Source organism: Sus scrofa, chromosome 17, assembly GCF_054392235.1.
Source record: "Sus scrofa isolate SSC_HxYL_T2T_F1_AM1 chromosome 17, Sscrofa_HxYL_maternal_Yorkshire_Landrace_v2.0, whole genome shotgun sequence".
NCBI classification, from domain to species: domain Eukaryota; kingdom Metazoa; phylum Chordata; class Mammalia; order Artiodactyla; family Suidae; genus Sus; species Sus scrofa.
Window position 1 is genome coordinate 35042050 of NC_139399.1, and position 22517 is coordinate 35064566.

The 22517-nt window shown below is 48.4% G+C and overlaps 1 protein-coding gene across 7 annotated transcripts in view; it reads left to right on the plus strand.

Annotated features, from left to right (window-relative positions):
• The window catches only part of SLC24A3 (solute carrier family 24 member 3), an 808408-nt gene that overhangs the window by 766348 nt on the left and 19543 nt on the right, over positions 1-22517 (plus strand). For all 7 annotated transcript variants that reach the window (XM_085004595.1, XM_085004596.1, XM_085004597.1 and 4 more), the window contains 5 exons: positions 1332-1492; positions 2322-2577; positions 10429-10595; positions 13348-13462; positions 14873-14985. In XM_085004595.1, coding sequence (XP_084860721.1) covers positions 1332-1492; positions 2322-2577; positions 10429-10595; positions 13348-13462; positions 14873-14985 — 812 coding nt within the window. The remainder of the gene's footprint in view (positions 1-1331; positions 1493-2321; positions 2578-10428; positions 10596-13347; positions 13463-14872; positions 14986-22517) is intronic.

Genomic DNA, 22517 nt, shown 5'->3' on the forward strand with positions numbered 1-22517 from the left:
TTTTTCTTTTCGGTTCCATTTTGTTTGTTTTTCAGAAAAACAAAAGAAATTTGAAAATCTGTAGGTTATTTTCAAATATATATCTGAGTTCAGCATCTGTGGGCAATTATTAGAATTTGAAATTCAATCATTTGATATACTCTTCTCTCTAATGATATGCATGTTTCACAAAAGACTTAGGAGTTCAGTGCCATCCCACATAAGGATTTCATTTAGTTTCTTCTCTCCAGGGTACTTTATAACCATAAAAGGAATACTCTCAGGGAACCAAAGAGCTACCTATTATTAACCAGTGTTTTCAGAGATCATTCCATGGTTTAGCGGCTTGGAGAACAGGAGTGAGGCCGTGGCCAGGTACCCCTGAGCTGTGTGCTCATATTGCAGCATCCACGGAGAGGGACTTGGGCCACAGTGGAACTTTTATTTCAGGCCTGCCAGCACATCGTTACCAAGATTTGCCCTGAGCCCCCTCTGGACTTGAGCCTCTGTAAGTTGGCCAGCTCACCTCCAGCCCCCCCCGGGCAGCCCTGCTCACAGGCTGGGCTGGGCCACATGGATGGTCCCCGACCGCGTCCTCCACTTGGCCTAATGTCAGTCCTGCAGCTTTTAACAGCTCAGTATGAGCACCGCTGACATTTAAAGGGTGTAAAGGGTTTTGCTAGAGACTATGAGGGTCTTTCCTACGCCCCAGAGGTGAGCGCCAGGAAAAGAATCTTTGGAGGATGAAGAGGAATTCTCGTAATTTCACTCTTTCTTTAATTTCACTCATTCTTACGTCAGCAAAGGACGCTTAAATTGTTCCAAGTTGTTTCAAAAGAGGTATTGATGAGCCCCATGGAAAGCAAATTTTTACTCTTCAACAAAGTCTAATCACTACAACCCTTCCTAAATAGATGGATGGATGGTTAGAAGGATGAGGGGAATGGAAGGAAGGAAGGATAGATTGGCTGGCTGGCTGGCTGGCTGGATGGATGGATGGATGGATGGATGGATGGATGGATGGATGGATAGATGGGAGAGAGGGCAGATGGATGTGTGGATGGATGGATGGAGGGAGGGAGGGATAAATGGGTGGGTGGATGGATGGATGCATGGATGCAGGGAAGGATGGAGAAGAGAGAAGGATGGATGGGTGGGTGGATGGATGGGTGGGTGGATGGATGGGTGGGTGGGTGGATGGATGCATGCATGCATGGAAAGAAGGGAGGGAGGACAGGAGGAAAGAAAGGAGGGAGAGGGAAAGAGAAAAGAAGAGAAGGAGGATGAATGATTATCTCTTTCCTGCTTCGAGCCTCAGTGTTACTTTTATTTTATGCTTTTAATCTTCCCAGCCAATTTCCACCGCAAAGCGTCAGTGATCATGGTAGACGAGCTGCTGTCGGCCTACCCACACCAGCTTTCCTTCTCTGAGGCTGGCCTTCGAATCATGATCACCAGCCACTTCCCCCCCAAGACCAGACTCTCCATGGCCAGTCGCATGCTGATTAATGAGGTATCTGGGAAAGCTCTGCTCCATCCATTTGCCGCTGGACGCAGTGGGGAACTAGGAAGGGGAGAGAGTTTCTTGGTCTGAAAGTACAAGCACCTCCTTCAGCGTCCCACCCAAAATACCCTCTCCCTCGATCATTTCCCAGTGTCTTTGCTCACTGGACCAGCTGGGCATCCTGGTCGCTGCTCTTCCCTCCACATGTGCAGAGACATCGTCCAGCTCCCAGTTATATAAGAAAACCCTTCACCCTACCTTTGCCTGTTTATCTCCCATTTGAATAAAGCCCTTGGATGTGAACATGCACAGAAGTCGTTGCTAAATCAAGTCGTCTTTAGTTTAAACCACAGAGCCCTTACCTGAATTTTCCGAGTCTTCCTTCCTCTGAAGGGGCAGCCTTATTGATACACTGATCCAGACACAGTTGTGTGGCTTTCGCACGGGTGGATCGGGGATTCCTACAATCTGTTGATAAAGCCACAGTTAAGGGATCAAGACCCTGAGCGAAAAGCAGTGCCTATAGTTTACTTACTGAACAGTACATTTTAAGTACATTTTTTTAAAAAAGAAAGAAAAGCAGTGCCCATCTGAGATGTGGGAGTTTTCCTCTAAAGGGATTTGCAAGTTCCAATAGATCCTAAAAGATGAATTCTTCCTTCCAGAAAGAGGTTGTCTGAGTTGGTTATCACTTTGAGGAATCCCTTAAAACGTGTCTGCAGCATCTTCTGGAAGCAGCTCCTGGTCAGCTGACCAGGAGAGACCCCAACAGCTGGTGGTCTGGGTGGAAGGACTTGCAAGCCCCCTGGCCATATCAGAACCTGCTTTCTCTTTCCAGAGACAAAGACTGATAAACAGCAGGGCTTACGCCAATGGAGAGTCCGAGGTGGCCATCAAAATCCCCATTAAGCACACGGTGGAGAACGGGACGGGGCCCAGCAGTGCCCCGGACAGAGGCGTGAACGGGACCCGGAGGGACGATGTTGTTGCCGAGGCTGGCAATGAGACGGAGAACGAGAACGAGAACGATGAGAACGACGAGGAGGAGGACGAGGAGGACGAGGAAGGACCATACACGCCCTTCGACCCCCCCTGTAAGAGGTCCTGCGTCTGGGCTGGGCTGGGCTGAGGTTTTGAGCTCTTGGAGGCCACGGGGTTGACGCCTTTCCCTTGGGAGACTTTCCTGACATTAAATTCAAGGAGGAGTTCCCACTGTGGCTCAGTGGGTTAGGAACTGGAATAGCATCCATGAGGATGCGGGTTCAATCCCTGGCCCCAAGCAGTGGGTTCAGGATCCAGCATTGCCGCAAGCTATGGTGTAGGTCACAGATGTGGCTCCAATCTGGCATTGCTGTGGCTGTGGGGTAGGCCGGCAGCTGTAGCTCCTCTTCAGCCCTTAGTCTGGGAACGTCCCTTGTCCACAGGTGGGGCCATAAAAAGCCAAAAAATAAATAAATAATTTTTTTAAAAATTCAAGGTAATAGGAGGTCCTACTATGGCCCAGTGGGTTAAGAATTTGACCTCAGCAGCTTGGGTTACTGCAGAGGTATAAGTTCCGTCCCTGGCCTGGCACAGTGAGTGAAAGGATCTGGCATTGCTATAGCTGGGGTGGAGGCTGCAGCTCCAGCTCAGATTCAGTCCCTGGCCCTGGAACTTTGACTGCGGGTGCAGCCAAAAAAAAAAAAAGAAAGAAAAAAAAAAGTTCCAGGAAATGTCTCTGCATGAACATAGACATATTTTCATTAATCTTACAGTGGCTAAGACTCCATGTAGAGGTTGCAAAGGTGACCAAGATGTTGACACATGGTCACTGGTGGAAAGGTGGGCATTTCCAGGAGGCGGGCCCTCTTCGCTGTTCCTCGGGCCCCTGTGGTGCTAAGTAGGAAAGCGTGTGACCCTGTCAGCCCAGCAGTGGGATGCTGGGGGAGGCGGGGGCTTCACTCCCTTTACCCCCCCCATTGCTGCTGGTGGCGGTGTCCTGACAAGGCCAGCTCCCCAGGAACCACTGTCCTCCCCGTCGGTCTTTGTTCTCTCATCTCCATTCAGGCCCCTCCTCTCACCCGACCTGCTATTTCCAGAGCAGGCGCCACAGGAGAGGCACAAAGCGCCTGGGTCACACAGCGGGACTCCAGGGCATCTCCCTGGACCCTGACACAGGGTGGGGGCAGGAGCGAGGCTTGTAAAGCTTTCAGGACCCCAGCCACCAGGGCGGTGTCCTCCCCTAACTGCTGCCTCCAGAAACAACTGGGCTGTTCCAGCTGCCTTGTCCCCCCAAATACAAAGAATTCTGCCCATTTGCAAGACCTTCCAGAAGTTTCAGGCTGTTTCAAGAAAGAGCACTATCCAGTTCACATTCACTGTCAAGTGTGTGAAGCTTAGTTAGCCTGTGTGTCTTCTCTAAGATGTTCGAATTTATAGAGGACTGTACATTCTGAGGAGGGATTGCTGGATCCACTTGAAAGGTTGGTTCGTGGTGGGCGTGGGTACCAAGTGTCAGAGTTACTGTTACTTTCAGAAGCGGGGTCCTTCTGTGCGCCCCCCCCCCCGTGTGTCCAGGGACAGCAAATAAAGCTAGGGGGTCGGGGTCTGGGCCCCTGCAGGGCTCCTGAGATCTTAACCTGATTGAGTACTTACCAAAACCAACTAGAAAACCACCACCCCGATTCCTATACCCCAAAGTCACACACCGCCCAGCCAAAGTTGAATTATTGCTTGCTAGCAGTTATTTTGATAGAAAAAAAGTGTCCTGGCTCTTAATCCATTTGGCCACCTTTGGCGACATTGCTTGGCAACCTTCCTATCAACCAGGACAAAAAATATGCTAAGGATTAAATGACCAGACCCTCTGTTCATCCCTCATAAGCCCTTGAGTTCATTATCCATTGCTTTGTAACAAATCGGCACCAGCCCCGCTGCTTAAATGCCCTTGGTTGGCTCAGGTTCATGGGTCAGGCAACCAGCATGGCTTGGCTGGGTGTTCCAAGGCTCATGGCCATGATGGAGGGTCAGGTAGGCACACTCAGGTTCCCAGCAGGAGTCGGCTCCTGGTTGTAGGGCTGGGTCTCTCGTCCTGTGGCTGTCACCAGGCCTGCTCCCTGCCTGAAGGCCACCGCCTTCTATGCCCATTGGTCACGTCTGGTTCTCCCCACGCTCCTTGTCACTCCAGCCCCCCCTTCTGCCTTCAAGGGCTCCCATGACGGATGGGGACCTCTGCATCTGGAGACCAGCTATGCCCTATGGTGCAGCACAGTCGGGGCTGGCGGTGTGTCCTCCTCACAGACCCTGACCTCGGGGGCCATGCTGAGGGCTCTGCATCCCCCAGCCCTTGTTTCCAGAGTCCACTATTGGCAGCCTGTGACCAAGCTCCAGGGGTGCTTACTTGGCAGTGAGACTGGTTGACAAGGTTGTAAGTGGCCAGGTGCTATGCCTTCAGCCCTGGAGCCCAGGGGCCTCATGCACCTCCCTAAGAAAACGCAAAGACACATGAATAGGGCAGACAAGCTGACCCACTCCCACATGTGGCTTCATCGCTCAGCGGGACAGAGGGCCCCCTTCGGGTCACATGTTCCCTGTTTCTCACCTGGACGAGGTAAATGCCAGACCTAATGCTGAAGTTTTGGTGTATCTTCTCTGAACCCCTGATCCAACCTCTGTGATTAGGATGCAGGTGTGGGGGCCTTCTCAGGTGTTCAGAGAAGGTATGGCAGGTGTGGACTCGGGCACCCACCTCAGGTACCCCACCTCCCTTGGAAGCACAGGCCGAGGAGAGGATGCTCTGTGTGGTCCAGCCACCCCAGCGTCTCAGCTTCATCCTCAGAGCCCTGAGCTGCTGGTGTGGGAAGTGGGATCCCGAGTTCTCCTACACCAGCCCCTCTCACCTGGGCATCCTCCCCATAGACTGGGCTCTGATCCAGGACGTCTGGTGGGGCCTGAGATTCTGCATTTCTAGCAAGTCCCAGGTTATGCCGATGCTGCCGGTCTGTGGGCCACTGGGGGGGTGGGGGCTTCTAGAGGCCTGGAGCCTGGGCCACTGCAGGGCTGGAGCCCCACCAGCCATCTTCATGGCTCCTCTATGGCACAGGTTCAGGACCAGGTTCCGCCCCCGAAATGGAGAACAGGCTTATCCACTTATGGCGCCTAGTTCTCCTCCCCCAGCTGCTGAGACACCCCATTTCTGGACTCAGGAACCTCTATTCAAGGCTAGGGGCCGTCTGTCCAGCCAGGTTCTCCCGGGGCAGGGCCGTCTCCTCCTGTCCGTGTGCAGGCGGAGGGCGCAACAGGCCAGCAGAGGGCACTCGAGGGCCCTTTCACATCAAGTTCCTTTGGCCTGAAGAAGGATGAGGATGGGTTTTTCTCCTTCGGCGGTCCTGCCAGGGCCTGGGTTCCCTGTGTTTCTACCCTCAGGACATGGCCATAGTGCATATAGTTAACAAGTAAGTAATTATGTGGCCATATGTAAATACAGGAATGTATAGGACATGAGCATATATGTGTGAACATGTAAATATAGGTGTATGTGCATATATATACTGTGTGCAGATGTATGATTGATATAGTGTGTGCATATAACATGTTTTATGTGTACTGTAAACATTTAATTATTGTATGTTAATATACAAATATATATTTAATATATTGTATATTTTATAAATGTATACACATGTTAACATGCCTATGTTTATATGTTCACATCACATATGTACAGTTCACATGCATATATTTATTTTTATACAGCTATGCATAGTATATGTATATACATGCCTATATACATATAAATTGTGCATAGATTATTATCTCTTCTAAGAAACACCTACTTGTATATGTAGTAAACACACATCCCCTGGAACAAAAACTGGAAAGAAATACACCAAAATATTAGCATGTTTATCCCAGGTGGAGTTATTTTCTGTTTTCTATTTTAACACTGTGTGCATTTTTAATTGCCTATATAATTAAAACAAATTTATATACTTAGCCCAAGATCTACAGTATTGAGTGTTGACATTTTCTCCACCCAATAGCATTAAGCTTCCTAAAAAGCTTGGTAAAGGAGTTCCCATTGTGGCACAGCGGAAAGGAGCCCGACTAGTATCCATGAGGATGTGGGTTCCATCCCCGGTCTCGCTCAGTGGGTTCAGGATCCGGTGTGGCTGTGAGCTGTGGTGGAGGTCGCAGATGCGGCTTGGATCCTCCCTTGCTGTGGCTGTGGCGTAGGCCAGCAGCAGTAGCTTGGATTGGATCCTTAGCTTGGGAACTTCCATATGTCGTCCCTGCAGCCCTAAAAAGCGGGAAAAAAAAAAAAAAAACTTGATAAGGATCATTACTTAGTCTGGTTACAGATGGTAACTGGTCTCAAGGCAGTGACTGGTTCACAGTGGATAAAAATGTTGAATCAGTATGTTGTGCACCTGCAACCAGTATCATATTGTGTGTTAATTATAACTCAATGCAAATTTTAAAAGTAATAAAAATTTGTAAATAAATGTTTAAAGGACTATAACTTAGGAACAAGACTTTGGCTGTTTAGGAAAAGTGATGCTCTGTGCTCAGAGTCCCCAGCTCACGCCCTTACTTCATCTCCTGACTGGCCGGCCAACTCTCAAGAGGTTACATAATTGCTGCTATATTGGGTGCAGGGTGTCTTGTTTACTTAACTTTCTGCTGGATCCTCAGCACCTGGAGCAGGGCTGGCATGCAGTGGCCAAGTGGGCATTCAGTGAATATTTATTAAATTAATGAATAGACCAGTCCCCGCACTGGGGAGCGGGGGCTCTATTTAGACTACATGGCAGTGGAACAAAAGCTGGAAAAATATCTAGAAATTCTGTTGATGTAAAGAGGAACGGAAACAATTTTTAGGCTTTTATTCAGAAATGGAAATTTAGACAAGCTAAAACACGACCGTCCTTTTCAGACTGTCCTTGCTCCTCGGCCTCACTTAAACAGCACATTTCTGCACTGCTCAGTTTGCTGGAGCAGTTATATTGTTATATTACATTTGAAAGTTATTTCCAGGAGTTCCCACCAAGGCACAGTGGAACTGGCAGCATCTTGGGAGCGCTGGGACACAGGTTCGATCCCCAGCCCAGCACACTGGGTTAAGGATCCAGCATTGCCAGAGCTGCAGTGTAGGTCACAACTGCAGCTCGGATCCAATCCCTGGCCCCAGGAACTCCATATGCCACGGGACAACCAAAAAAGGGGGAAAAAAGTTATTTCCAGATGATATTCATTGACTTCTATGTTGTTTGTTGTTTTACCATGGAGCTATCACTTAAAGCATATCATCTTCAATAATGGTGAAAACTGTTTTCAAGATATAATGCTCTCCCAGTGTCAAGTCAGAATTTTTTTTTTTTTTTTTTTTGTCTTTTTGGGCTACACCCATGGCATGTGGAGGTTCCCAGGCTAGGTGTCAAATCGGAGCTGAAGCTACCGGTCTACAGCACAGCCTCAGCAAAGCGGGATCTGAACCACGGTCTTCAACCTACCCCACAGCTCACGGCAACGCCAGATCCTTAACTCACTGAGCAAGGCCAGGGATCGAACCTGCATCCTCATGGGTACTTCGGGTTCATTATTCGCTGAGCCTCGATGGAAACTCCAAGTCAGAATTTTTGAAACAGCTGACAGGAAAAAAAAAAAAAAAAAACCCTCAAAACTCATTGGTGCAAACTTATGCTGCTTGCCACAGCTTCCTCTCATCAGTATCCCTTTCTGAACTCTTCCAGTCATAGTCTTGACTTCATTTTCTTCTCTTTTCTGTTTTCTGAAAAAGGGGAGCCAAATGGATGTCATTTCTCTTCTCATTCACATGTTTCCTTGTGACTTTGGTTAAGTGTGTGTTTTAAAGGAACCAGTCTCTCTCTCTGTCCCTGGAGCCTCAGGAAGACTGGGAGGCCAGTGATTCATACCTCATGAGCCTGGCGCAGGGACCAATAAAGTGCAGAATTCCAGGAGGCATGTGGGATATAAGACTCTGGATGGTGCGGTGTTTGGAAGCTCCTCGCAAAAGCTCTCAGGTCCTCTCGTTGCTTTGTCATCCAGCCAAGCACAGCAGGCAGCTCACTGCTCACTTTACTGTCTCCAAACCTTGAACCTAACAAGATGCATAGCAGCTAACGGGAAGGGTCTTCCCCGTCTTTACCTGTTCTCTCTGCCTTACTGTGCACCTGTGAGCAGGATGCCCTTAGATTCTCAAATACAAATCATTTCTTTTGGTCTGTCATATTAGATTGTTTGTAGTAATGTTACAACTGTTGATATTTATATTAATGTGTATGTAGCATGTGATGTAAGCCCTGCGCTATTTGTAGCATCAAAACAGTGGTGGGCAGGCTAGAAAAAATACTCGTTCTTAGAGAGTTTAGAGTCTAATTCGAGGGCAACTGAAAATAGTGAGGAAGCACATCAACCTGATAACTTCAGAAAGAAAACATTTGCAGAGTTGCCGTCATGGCGCAATGGTTGACGAATCCGACTAGGAACCATGAGGTTGCGGGTTGGATCCCTGGCCTTGCTCAGTGGGTTAAGGATCCGGCATTGCTGTGAGCTGTGGTGTTAGGTCGCAGATGTAGCTCGGATCCCACATTGCTGTGGCTCTGGCGTAGGCCGGTGGCTACAGCTCCGATTCGACCCCTAGCCTGGGAACCTCCATGTGCCATGGGAACGGCCCTAGTAAAGGCAAAAAGACAAAAAAAAAAGAAAAGAAAAGAAAAGAAAAAAAGAAAGAAAACATTTGCTGTGAAGCAGATACATGCAGATGCTAGGAAAGCAAAGAATGGGGTGGATGGGGATCCTACTTAGATTGGGTGATCTGAGGGGTCTGGTGACACTTGAGCTAAGAGGTGGCCTGTGAAACAGGACAGCTCCAGCCTCAAGATCTGTACAGAGGGAACCACAAGTGCAAAGGCCCTGAGGCAGAAAGAGTCTGGGCAGGAGGTGGGGTGTAAACGGGGAGGGGTAGGCAGGATTCAAATCAGTCAGTGATGCGGGGTGGGAAGATGCGGTGTTATTCTGAAGGCTATGAAAGCTAGTGGTGGGTTCTGGAACAGTTTGCTTTCTGAGACTCGCTTTGGCTGTGGGTGACAAGCAGGTAGAGGTGAGGCAGGCGAGGGAGCAGAAGTCCCCTTAGGAAGCCAGGGGAAGTTCCCAGGCTAGGGGTCGAATCAGAGCTAAAGCTACTGGCCTACACCACAGCCACAGCCACAGCCACACGGGATCTGAACCATGTCTGTGACCTATGCCACAGCTCATGGCAATGTTGGATCCTTAACCCACTGAGCAAGGCCAGGGATCGAACCAGTATCCTTAGGGATACTAGTCAGATTTGTTTCCTGCTGAGCCTCAACAGGAACTCCCGGAAGAAATTCTTAATTTGCAAATCCATAGCCGCTTGGGATGCAAACCCTCAAGCTGTGTTTTAACAACCTTGAGAGCTTTCAGAACATCTTTCAAGATTTCAGCCAAGTTGGCCGGTAATGTTGAGAAGCTCCACTAGGTGGCGCTGTGACTGCTGACACCATGCAATCTGGGATGTGGTTGCCCATCCACAGGAAGCTGATTGTCTATACCTCCCCTCTCCCACCTCCACCCCACCCCCACACCCGGCCCCTGCCCCTTTTGTGTCCTGAGAACCTTCCTCATCCTTTACCACCCAGCTCCCTTTGCCAAACCACCCTCCCAGCCCTGTATTACTCAGAAGTGACTCATCCTGGCAATTTTGAGGCCTAACTAGCAGGTGGGCAGTGGTTAGTTTCTGTTCCACATGGTTTTGTTGGCCACAGAAAGCCATTTGGTTCTCTGGGGAAAAGAGCAACACATCAGGTTTATTTCACAGGCCTTCTGTTAGGATGCAGATGCCTAAGGACAGCCGTGTGGAGGGTGGAGCAGAGAAATGGGGCTCACTGATTTTTTTTTTTTTTTTGCCTTTGTTATTTTCCCAGCTGGCAAACTGGAAACAGTGAAATGGGCATTCACCTGGCCCCTGAGCTTTGTCTTGTACTTCACGGTCCCCAACTGCAACAAACCCCGCTGGGAGAAGTGGTTTATGGTGACTTTCGCTTCCTCCACATTGTGGATCGCAGCCTTCTCCTACATGATGGTTTGGATGGTGAGTCTAGGACCTTATGCAATGTCCCATCTCTTCAGAGAAAAGCACTCCCAAGCAGAGGGGAGCAGGGTTGGGGGTTTCAGTCCATAACTGTATGAGTCAGCTGCTGCCACAGTATACTGTGTAACAACCAGCCCCAACCTCAGTGGTTTAGAGTCACAAGCATATGTCCTCCTGCTCAGGTCAGCAGGTAGACCGAGGGGTGACTGATCATAGCAGACACTGGTTAAGTTGTCTGCTCCCAGCTTCTGTGGGGTTACCTTGGATTCAAGCAGCAGAGCGGGGCTCACTTCTACTCCTTGTGTTTGCTCATTTTCCTTGGACCAGGGGCTACCTGGGGAATACTTCTCATGGTAGATGAGTGGGATGCAAGAGGGCAAACACAGGTGCCTCTGAGGAACTTGGCTGGACTTCCACCCACGCTCCATCAGCCAAGCCCACACTATGGGAGTGGGGGAGAAATACCCTACCTACTCTCATGGGAAGAACAGCAGAGTCACGGGCAGCCAGCTGGAGGAGGGTGTGAGGTATTGGAGAGAGGTAATCCCATCCACCATTGTCACTTCCCCATCTCAGCTGTTTGTGCAACCAGAGAAGGAGGTCACTGGAGCTGGTGACTGCTCAAGAGTCCCTTGATAATAATGATTCAGGGATTGGCATTGGCTGGGGGGCTGTCACTCAAAAGAGCCTCTGCCCCAAAGCTGTTCTAGGAAACCCAGCCATCCACAGTACCGCCCATGTGTGAGGCTCCTTTTTAACTGGGAAGTGAACCCAATTCATTGGAGTTGGAGCTGGGCAGAAGTTAGAAGCCACGACAAAATGATGCCCATCTAATCATGCTTGAGTGTCGGGTAGAAATGCAGTCTAAATTCTGGAGAATTACATTCCAGAGCTTAAAAAAGTTTCTGAAAAGATTATTTTGGAGGTAAGAATGAATGCATAAGCCTAACTCATAATTATTCCTTGCCTTCAGCATCACAGACAGATCACTGGTTTTTTTCAATCCAAATCTTAGAGCCAGGGTTTCCCCCTCATCCTGTGCTCATTAATGTTTTCATTGAACGTTATGGAGTGCCAGGTTTGGGGAATGGCATTGGTGTCCCTGACCTCCAGGGGGCCCAATGGTTTCCTCTGAAGTCCACTATCATACAGGTAGCTGACAGATCTGAGGTTCACCCTCCATCTGTCTGCTCCTCCGGCTTCGGGGGAGGTTGTGAGAACCCTTGGCAAATGGTCGGGAGTGAAGGGGCAACCAGGAGAACAACCCCCCCACCCCAGACCACCTGGAGGATCACGTCCTGAAAACTCCAGGCTCAGCCGTAACCATGGTAACAATACCAGCAGCAGGACAGCGGCTCCTTCCCAGGCCAGGGCCCACGGAGCCAAACTGCTTCCTGCAGGGACCCCGCCGAGGGTCAGAAAGGAAAAGCAAGGGTCAGCCAGAACTCTGTGGCTCCATTTCACAAAAGGCTCTAGAATGACCAAGAGAAAGCTTTGTTTCTGTGTCTCACTTTCATCCCTGGAGAGCGGAGGGCAGAGAGCCCAGGGCCATGCAAATTCAGTTCCACACTGGACAGATGGGTTCTCATGTTTGAAAGGGGTCACACCAGGCATCCCAGCGGGTTTAACCTTTGGACAGGGAGGGAGCTATGTCAGGGTTCAGCAGAGCTGTCTCTTTTGGTCCCCAGCCTGAAGGAGCTACTGACTGCTTGTGGTTTGCATTTCTTGTAATTTTATAGAGTGTGGGAGGGCAAGTGGCCCCCAGAACGACCTAATCAGTCGTTTCAGCGCTTGCCTGCAACCCCCTCCTGAGGCCAAGTGTACTGAACTGGTCTCTTCCGGCTCCCTCAATTTTGCCACCTGCTCCCATCACACCCCTCTTACCTCTCAGTTTGTCCATCTGGAAATTAGGGGCCAGAATGGGCTCGTTTACATAATGGAAGCAATGCCGCAGGCATCACCTGTTTCCCACCCCCCATCCACCAACCCGCACACCCTTGTGAATAGAGGTGCAGCCAGTGCAGGTGGGTCTGCTGTCTAGTGAGCATGGCCCCTGTGCCACTTCCTCAGGCGCTGTCTGAGGTCCCCGTGCTGTGTGGACCTCAGGCAGTGCCTCCATTTCCTCATCCGAAGGACAGAGATAGTAACAGCACCTACTCCGTGGGGTTGCGGTGAGAATTAAAGAAATTAAGCCCACACACATCACATAGCTCTGTGCCAACGTGAGCCCTTATGGAGCAGAAGATGCTGTGGATGGAGGCGATGTTACCACGCTTCCAGGAAAGGGAGGAAAGGAATCAGCTGCCTGTGGCTGTTCCCACAGGACTGGATGGTGGATGCACATCAGCCCCTTTCCACTTCTTGTCAAGTCTCATTCTGCAGCGTGGATGATGAGATTCCCAGCCATGCTTTCTCAGTTTCCCCGGAAGGTCCTGAGTTCAGATACTGCCCCAGTATTGCCTCTTCCCACAAACTCCGTTTCTTCTCTCTCAAGCCACCTGCCTCGCCCACAGGAACAGGTGAAAGAGGCCACGCTTTGCTGGGAAAGCATAACCTCCGTTAGTGCATCCTGGCCCTGATGCACAGCCCCGTCTGCTCCAGGAGCCCTTCCTGCCCTCTGTCTTGATGCAGAACAGACGCGGCCCAGGAGAGTCCGCCCACAGAGCGGGCTTCTCTGCTTCTTGGTCAGAGAGTCCTGGGCTGGCGGGGCTGGTGCCTGCCTCCGCTCACCACCTCTTCCCACCGCCTCCAGGTCACAATCATTGGTTACACGCTGGGAATTCCTGATGTCATCATGGGAATCACCTTCCTGGCGGCCGGAACCAGCGTGCCCGACTGCATGGCCAGCCTCATCGTGGCCAGACAAGGTGGGGCCTGGAGTGGGTAGGGACGGGGAAGGAAGGCCTTCCTACTGGGTGGGGGCTGGCTGGGGGCAGGGGTGGGGAGGTGGCCACGTGGCAGTTACCAGGGCACCAAATCCGGCTGGGAAGGAGCCGTGGGCAACATCGTTGGCCAAAAGGCTTCTTGGCATCAGAATAACCAGGGAAAGAAGCCAGAAGATCCACCCTGCAGGAAGGCAGAGACATTTTCTAGGTAGCACCCACATGTAATCCAACTTGGGTTGTATTACTTCTGTTACTAAAAATAGCAATAAATACAGGATAGTGCCACACACTGAACAAAGCCATTTAGGCACGTTACCCCTTTTTCTCTTTTTTTAAAGGCAACATATTGAAGTCCCTGGCCAGGGACGGAATCAGATCCTCCGCTGCGCCAGATCCTTTAACCCACTGTGCCAGGCCAGGGCTCAAACCCATGCCTTCCACAGCACCCTGAGCCACTGCAGTCAGGTTCTTAACCCATGGCACCACAGCAGGAACTCCTAGGCATGTTATCTTGTTGAACTTACACGCAACTCTGTGGAGTAGTGATGCACACACACCCATTTTATGGACCAGGAAACAGCTCAAAGTGTCAGCTGCCAGAGGTCACTCACTCTTCGGTGTGTGACAGACCCTCCATTCCCCACAGCTAAGACCGGAGTTTGCCTTCCCAGGTGGCCGTGGCCTCCCCAGCCCCCCTCTCGCTCACATGCCCGATTTGTGCCAGAAATGTGTTTTCAGCAAATACAAAGGTAGCTGCGACCCTTAGCCATTGTCTTCCACTGGTCCTCCCCAAATTCTGCTGGTTAGATTATTCTTCTTAACATGGCCAAGCATTTAGAAGAAGAACTGGATACAGTGAGAGCGGTTGGGTGATATCACTGAACTGTAGGGGTTGTGAACCTGAGCCCTATAGACCTTTCTATAAGATGTTTTAGAAATTTTTGGAACCATGTTTGCTTTCTTGAATCACATTTAATCATTGATCATATTTTCTTCTTTTTTTTTGGCTACATCCACGGCATGTGGAAGTCCCTGGGCCAGGGATTAAACCTGTGCTACAGAAGTGACCTGAGCCACAGCAGTGACCACGCCGGATCCTTAACCCACAACCTGCTGCACCACAAGAGAACTTTTTTTTAAAACCAGTGATCATATTTGAAGTAAAGTCAACAGTTAAACCATGTATATTTCTTTCTATTCTATGGAAAACACATACTCAGTAGATGATTTTACAGCCGGCACCATCCTACAGTGGTGGCCTGGGAGCACGGGGGCTGGCACACCTGCCTTCCAGGTCTCTGGCTGTCAGGCCAAAGGCTGGGATGAGTCTTCATGGGCCAGCGCGCCCCCAGGGACCACCTCCCTCACTCGAGTGACCTCTTGTCGTTGCAGGCATGGGGGACATGGCCGTGTCCAACTCCATCGGGAGCAATGTCTTTGACATCCTCATCGGCCTCGGTCTGCCCTGGGCCCTGCAGACCCTGGCTGTGGATTACGGCTCCTACGTAAGTGCTTTTTCTGCTTCTCATGGCCTTGGCCAACATGACTTTGTCTCAAAGAAATGCTCCCAGACAATGTCCTTAAAGATCGGGCCTATGGGGACAGTTAGGACTCAGAAGCAGAGCCAGTAAATGATTTCCTGGCGTTGACCGTAAGGGCCAGATGGTAAGTGCTGTCGGCTTTAAGACCCGGATGGTCTCTGTCACAACTGCTCAGCTCTGCTGTGTGGGCGAAAGGCAGCCACAGATGATGGCAAGTGGATGGACGTGGCTGGCGTGGCTGGTTCAGTCCGACTTTATTTGCAGAAAATGAAAATTGAGTTTCATGTAATTCTCACATGTCACGATATGTTATCATGCTTTTGAATCTTTTCAACCAATGAAAAATGGAAAAGCCCTTCTGAACTCAAAAACAGCCGGTGGACCCTAATTTGCCATCCCCCACTCTGTGGATTTGCTTTACATGCAAAATATTTCTGTTCACGAAGGGAGGGACAGAAAATGCACAAAGCCTTGTCTGCCAAGGGTCTGGTGACAGTTGGCCCCTGCAGTGGGGGTCCCCTGAGGTCTTTCTCAAGGCTAAGCTGACCTTGAACTCCAGGCAGATTTGCAGGTGGGTGACACGGGATCCAGGTAGATTTCAATGCTCTTTCCTAACTTGTCAAAACAAAGTGTCCCCCGCCCCTGCTCATGGCTATTTCTGTCCCAGATGGTGACCAGAGACAAAGAGAAACTCCACTTAGAGATTTCTGTCTGTATCTGGAAGGAAACCGTACTATGCCTCTGAAGTATTCACACCTAACCTGGTGCCCGGTGCTCCACTGCATGTGTTACTGAGCACTGCTTTGGTCTGTCTGTGTCATAAGTGTGTATTCTAAAGAAATTGCTGTGGCTCATTTTATCAGATGATAAAAAAGTCTCGGGGAGTTCCCATCATGGCTCAGTAGTAGTGAACCCGACTAGGATCCATGAGGACGCAGGTTCGATCCCTGGCCTCACTCAGTGGGTTAAGGATCTGGTGTTGCTGTGAGCTGTGATGTAGGTCGCAGATGCAGCTCAGATCCCCCGTTGCTGTGACTGTGGCATAGGCCGACAGCTCCAGCTCCAGTTGAACCTTTAGCCTGGGAACATCCACATGCCACGGGTGTGGCCCTAAAAATTAAAAAAAAAAATTAAAAAGTCTCGAAATTCTCAGTATATAAGTCTTTCACCTCCTTGCTCAGGTTTATTCCCAGGTATTTGATTTTTGAGGTGCAATTTTTAAAAATATTGTATTTTTGTATTCCTTTTCTAATATTTCCTTGTTAGTATACAAAAATGTGACAGATTTCTGAATGTTAACCTTATATCCTGCTACTTTGCTGAATTTGTTGATCAATTGAAGTAGTTTTGGGGTTGAGTCCTTAGGGTTTTCTATATATAGTATCATGTCATCTGCATACAGTGACAGTTTTACCTCTTCTCTTCCTATTTGGATGCCTTTTATTTCTTTTGTTTGTCTGATTGCTAGCCAGGACTTCCAATGCTAAGTTGAATTACAGTGGTGAGAGTGGGCATCCTTGTCTTGTTCCAGATTTTAGCAGGAAGGCTTTCAGCTTTTCTCCATTGAGTATTATATTTTCTGTGGGTTTGCCATAAATGGCTTTGATTATGTTAAGGTATGTTCTCTCTATACCCACTTGGGTAAGAGTTTTTATCATGAATGGATGTTGGACTTTGTCAGATGCTTTTTCTGCATCTCTTGAGATGATCATGTGGTTTTTTACTTTTCTTTTGTTAATGTGGTCTATGACGTTGATTGATTTGTGTATGTTGAGCCATCCTTGTGAACCTGGGATGAATCAAAAAAAAAAAAAAAAAAAAAAGTCCAGAATTGCTCCACGCATGGCTGTTTCTGCTGAGGAAGGTGTGTCCAACCAGTTTCAATGAAATTGAAAACCGTGCAGGGAGTTGCACACAGTTTTGGCTCATGGGAAGTTAGCTGCTGGCTGGGAGGTTTTGCCAGAGGGTAGAGATGAGCCTGAGGAGGTGGAAGGAAGCAGGATGTGTCCCGAGGGCTGAGGTCTTTTCTCTGTCGTCTGCGAAGCTGGGTGCTGACATGGTGAGAGAGACTGCGTCACCTGACCCTCAGGGGTCTGGGAGAGCTGCTTCTAAGAGGTGAAGTCTGAATAACGAGAGAGAGAGAGACAGAGACAGAGAGAGAGAGAGAGACAGCGAGAGAGAGAGAGACAGCGAGAGAGAGACGGCCAGGGTAAAACTGGGCAGCACAGAGCAAAAGCATTTCGGGCAAAAGGAGCAGCAGGTGCAAAGACCCTGAGGCAAGAATGCACTTGGCCTGTTGGAGAGACAGGAGTCCAGTGTAAGGGGACTAGAGAGCATGAGGGCGCAAGGCGTGAGATGTAGCTGGGGGAGAGGCAGGACCAGATCATGTGATGCTCATTCAACAATTGCTGAACAATGATAAACAGTCAAACTTATGTGATATATGGATTTACAGAGTGATGTTTTTGTTGACTTTTATGAGAGATTCAACAGCATGAGTTTTTTTTAACTGTGTTTTAATTGATCTTTCTTTAGTTACCAGAGAGACTGAATATTCTTTTTTACATATATTGGCCTTTTGGGTTCTTCTGTAGCATCGTTATCTCTTTATGCCCTTTACTCAGTTTTCTATTAGAGGTTAATGGTGGGGGTTATGAGTTAATTTTTTTCTTGTTTTTTTCCCTTAATGACTTCTGAAAAATTTATTTTATTGAAGTATAGTTGATTTACAATGTTGTATTAGTTCCTGGTGTACAGTGCAGTGATTCAGTTATTTATATACAATCTTTTTCATATTCATTTCCCTTATGGTTTATGTCAGGATATTGAATATGGTTCCCTGTGCTGTGCAGTAGGACCTTGTATTTATCCATCCTTTATATACTAGTTAGCATCTACTAATCCCAAACTCCCAGTCCATCCTTTCCACATCTGCTCTTCCCTTTGGCAACCATGAATCTGTTCTCTATGTGTGTGAGTTTGTTTCTGTTTCATAGATAAGTTCACTTGTGCCATATTTTATATTCTACATATAAGTGATATCATATGGTATTTGTCTTGCTCTTTCTGACTTATTTCACTTTGTATGAGACCCTCTAGTTGCATCCATTTTGCTGCAAATGGCATTATTTCATTTTTTATGACTGAGTAGTATTCCATTGTACATAGGTACCACATCTTCTTTATTGATTCCTCTGTCAATGGACATTTAGGTTGTTTACATGTCTTGGATATTTTGGCTATTGGGAATAGTGCTGCTATGAACATAGGGATACATATATCTTTTTGAATTAGATTTTTGCCCAGGTATATGCCCAGGAGTGGGATTAACAGCGTGAGTTTTGATCCTGGTCCCTAAGCCCAGGTAGGACCACTTAGCCTCAAGTGATTGTAAAGTAAACAGATATTCATCAGCCCTCAGTGGTCCCCCAGCAATGCTCCCTAAACACCAACCTCCCAACTGTCCACTGTCTTGGACATTACACAGAGTTGAGCCAGAGCCCACAGACTCACGGCCCCTGGAAGTGTCCTGTGCTCCCCCTGCTGATGTCTGTCCTCTAGCATCCCTGCCTCAGATGCACACTCCCCATCGCTTTTCCTCTTCTGTGTCTGTCTCAAATGCCACTTCATTCAGGATTCCTTCCTAGACCCTATCACCACCACCCCTGCCAAATGGGATCTCTCTCCACAGCCCTTATTTCTACCTCGCTTACAGCTCTTGGCCTCAATCATGTCAGCTTGCTTCATCTTATCACATGTTATGTGAAGCATATAAGAGAGACTGAAGAAATGTCATCTAGGTTAGCCGTTAAAGGGGCACTATCCACTGGGTGGTCACAGGACTCCAGATAATCTTCCCAAGATTCCTAACAGTGAGGTCATTGTCAGATTCTGATGAATGGACTCACATCAACCCAGTTCACAAGAGTTTGATGTACATGCTAGAATGCCTGAAGATGATAGTAAGATATCCAAGTGCCAGATAGAAAGCATACTTGTTCTCTCTTTTCCTGGAGAAGGATCTCATGTGGGAGGTATCTGGGGAGCCCCGTGACTACCTTGAGTTCACTAACTCAGCAGCAGTACTCGTAGGACTCCCTATAGAAGGTCATAGTCATGGCTAAGGTTTATTAGATCAAAGCCTTTGGAGTAAAAGCCACAGGAAAGTAAGAAGTCCAGAGAGGTCAGGTGCAGGCTTCCAAATCCTGCTCCACCCAGGCTACAGAGACATGCGCTAGAGATGACGTCTGAGGCTTTGGGGAGGGCTGGTCAGGTAGGTGCATTCTTGCTACATGAACTGCCATGGTAACAACATTCAGAATCCCAGCACAGACACCAGTTACACATAGTAAAGCTTGCTGAACATGCTGGCAAGCTGGCTCAGCCTGCCCCCCCGCCCCCAACACCCCCGTGTTGCTTCTGTGTACACACCAACATCATCAGTCTGTAACATAAAGAACACTCAAGGGCCACATTCCCAGGGATCAGCCAAGGGCCAGTCATGGTTCTAGGCTCCTCTGGAGGGAGGCAAGATTAATCAGACCTGCTGCGTTAATACCTTCCCCATAGCAGGTCAAGTTAAAATTTATTTGTCAGAGTAAGCATTGCTACTGCCATAGTACAACCCACTCCCAAATCTGTCTGAGGTAGCCCAACAAAAGGTTTATTTCTTGCTCAGTATCCACTGCAGATGTTTCTATTCTGGAAGCTGCCATGGTTCTTTAAGCAGGAACTGAGGGCTTGAGGCTTATTCCCTACGATGGTTCTACCCTCTTACTCTTCTTCGCTACAGTCACCCAGAAAGCCGAGAGGGTGAGGGCACGGAAGACAATGCAGATCGGGTTTTGATGAGACCTGGAAGTGGCGTGTGTCCTGGCCGCCCCTAACTATTGTCCCGATAAGTCACATGTGCCCACTTCCATGCAAGGGGCATCCAGGTCATGGGTTGAGCTTTGTGCCTCGAAGGAGAGAGACCCAGATGTGAGTGAGCCGTAGTGGTGTCTACGGTCAGGTGTCAGGCTGAGAACGAAATCCAAACAAAAGGGGTTTGCTGGACAACCTTCCACTGGGGCTGTTGCACTGCCGCTGTCTGAGCATCCACCCCCGTGTGGGGTCTCCCTCTGCCCCCCAAAGCACCCCCTCTGCTCCAGCCACCCAGGGGCACACTGACTAATCCCACCTCTAAGCTCCGTTTTCTGGGTCACATGTGGTCACACCCCCCCACCCCTGCTTCTGGTGAACACAGCTCAATCTGAGAACAGTATCTTCCATAGTGTTTAAGCTGCCATTAAAGTTTTGCTGCTTCCTTTTTTTTTTTTTTTTTTTCCTTTTTAGGGCCGCCCCCTCAGGCATATGGAGGTTCCCAGGCTAGGGATTAAATCAGAGTTACAGCTGCCAGCCTATACCACAGCCACAGCAACATCAGATCCGAGCCGGGTCTGCAGTCTACACCACAGCTCACGGCAACACCAGATCCTTAACCCACTGAGCAAGGGCAGGGATCAAACCCGCAACCATGGTTCCTAGTCAGATTTGCTTCTGCTGCACCACGACAGGAACTCCGCTGCTTCTTTTAAGTAGAAGTCTCCTTGACTCTGTTTTGCCTTTCCTAGAATCATCTCTTGGGTTTTCCCTGCAGTCCACTAATCTAAACTTGACTTTTTTAATTCCTTTTTTCGGATTATAATAATAGCTCAGAGACTTCCTAGAAAATTAGAGACATTTTAATTAGAGAAAACTCAAGAGCAGTACCTGCCCAACAGAACTTTCTGTAATAATGGATATGTTCTAGCTGTCCTCTCAGATATAGTAGCCACTGGCCACAGGAAACTTGCAGGCACTTGAAATGTGGCTGGAATAAGGGAAGCCCTGAATTTGTAATTTTAATTTTATTTTAACTAATTTAAATTTGTATAACCACACAAGACTTGTAGCTGCCCAGGGGATGCTGCTGCCCTAGAGGATGAAATAAAAACCACACGTTGTCGAATCCCGTTAACATCAACTGTTAACATTTCTGCCTAATTTTCTCTAGATTGGCTGACATAGCTGAGGTCACGTTATACAATTTTGCACATTGCTTTTTAAAATATTTCTTACATCAAACATAGTTTCCTTAAAAATCTCATTAGAAACATTGTCTCTAGAAGCAGGCTAATATCCTCATTATACCAAAATTTACTTAATCATGCTACTGCTATTGGACATTGATGCTACTTCAAGATTTTCACTGTTAGAAGCGGAGTTCCTATTGTGGCACAGCAGAAACGAATCCAACTAGGAACCATGAGGTTGCAGGGTTCAATCCCTGGCCTTGCTCAGTGGGTTAGGGATCTGGCATTGCTGTGAGCTGTGGTGTAGGTTGCAGACGCAGCTCACATCTGGTGTGACATAGGCTGTGGCGTAGGCTGGCAACTGCAGCTCCAATTCAGCCCCCAGCCTGGGAACTTCCATATGCCACAGTTGCTGCCCTAAAAAGACAAAAGATTAAAAAAAAAGATTTTCACTGTTATAAGGAATGATGCCACAGACTTCTTAGTACATCAGTTTCATAGAGTTTAAAGATCTACAGAAATTGACCATAAAATCATATTTACAGGAGTTCCCATGGTGGCTCAGCAATAACGAACCCAACTAGCATCCATGAGGATGTAGGTTCCCTGGCCTCGTTCTGTGGGTTAAGGATCCTGCATTGCTGTAGCTGTGGTGTAGGCCAGCAGCTGCAGCTCTGATCCAACCCCTACCCTGGGAACTTCCATATGCTGCAGGTGCGGCCCTAAAAAGACAAAAAAACAAAACCAAAAAGAAATAACAAACCATATTTAAATGTGAGGCTATTTCTCTTGACCGTGTTCCCAGTGTGGGACTTGTTAGAGCGAATAGGAACATTTTGGAGCTCTTTATACAGGCCTCATTATTTTCAGAATCACAATCTTCCATCCATTCTCATTTGTCCTGATTTCATTCCTGAGCTTTGGGGGTGGCTCTGTGGCACCAAATAGTCTTTTCTTTTTTTTTAACCCAGCCTCCCTCCTCCCTCCCTCCACCATGTTCCGACCACAGGAAGTTCAAGGTCAGAAGGTGAGCAGCCTCAGAGCACACACCTCGGGGCCATACTTGACCATAAAAAAAGGTGTTGAGTACACAGAAGCCAGGCCTCTATCATCCGTGCAGTTGCACTAGCATTGCCAGCAGCTGCTGTTCATGACTTAGAGGGAGGCTTCAGGCCCAGAATGAGCTGTGAGGGCAGGAGAGGTGCTTAAAAAAAGAAAAAAATTGGTTCAGCTTTTGTTTTTTTTGTTTTGTTTTGTTTTGTTTTGTTTTGTTTTGTTTTGCTTTGTTTTTGCCTTTTAGGGCTGCATGTGCAGAAGTTCCCAGGCCAGGGGTCAGATTGGAGCTACAGCTACTGGCCTACACCACAGCCATGGCAACGCCAGATCCAAGCCATGTCTGCGACCTACACAGGATCCTTAACCCACTGAGCGAGGCCAGAGATC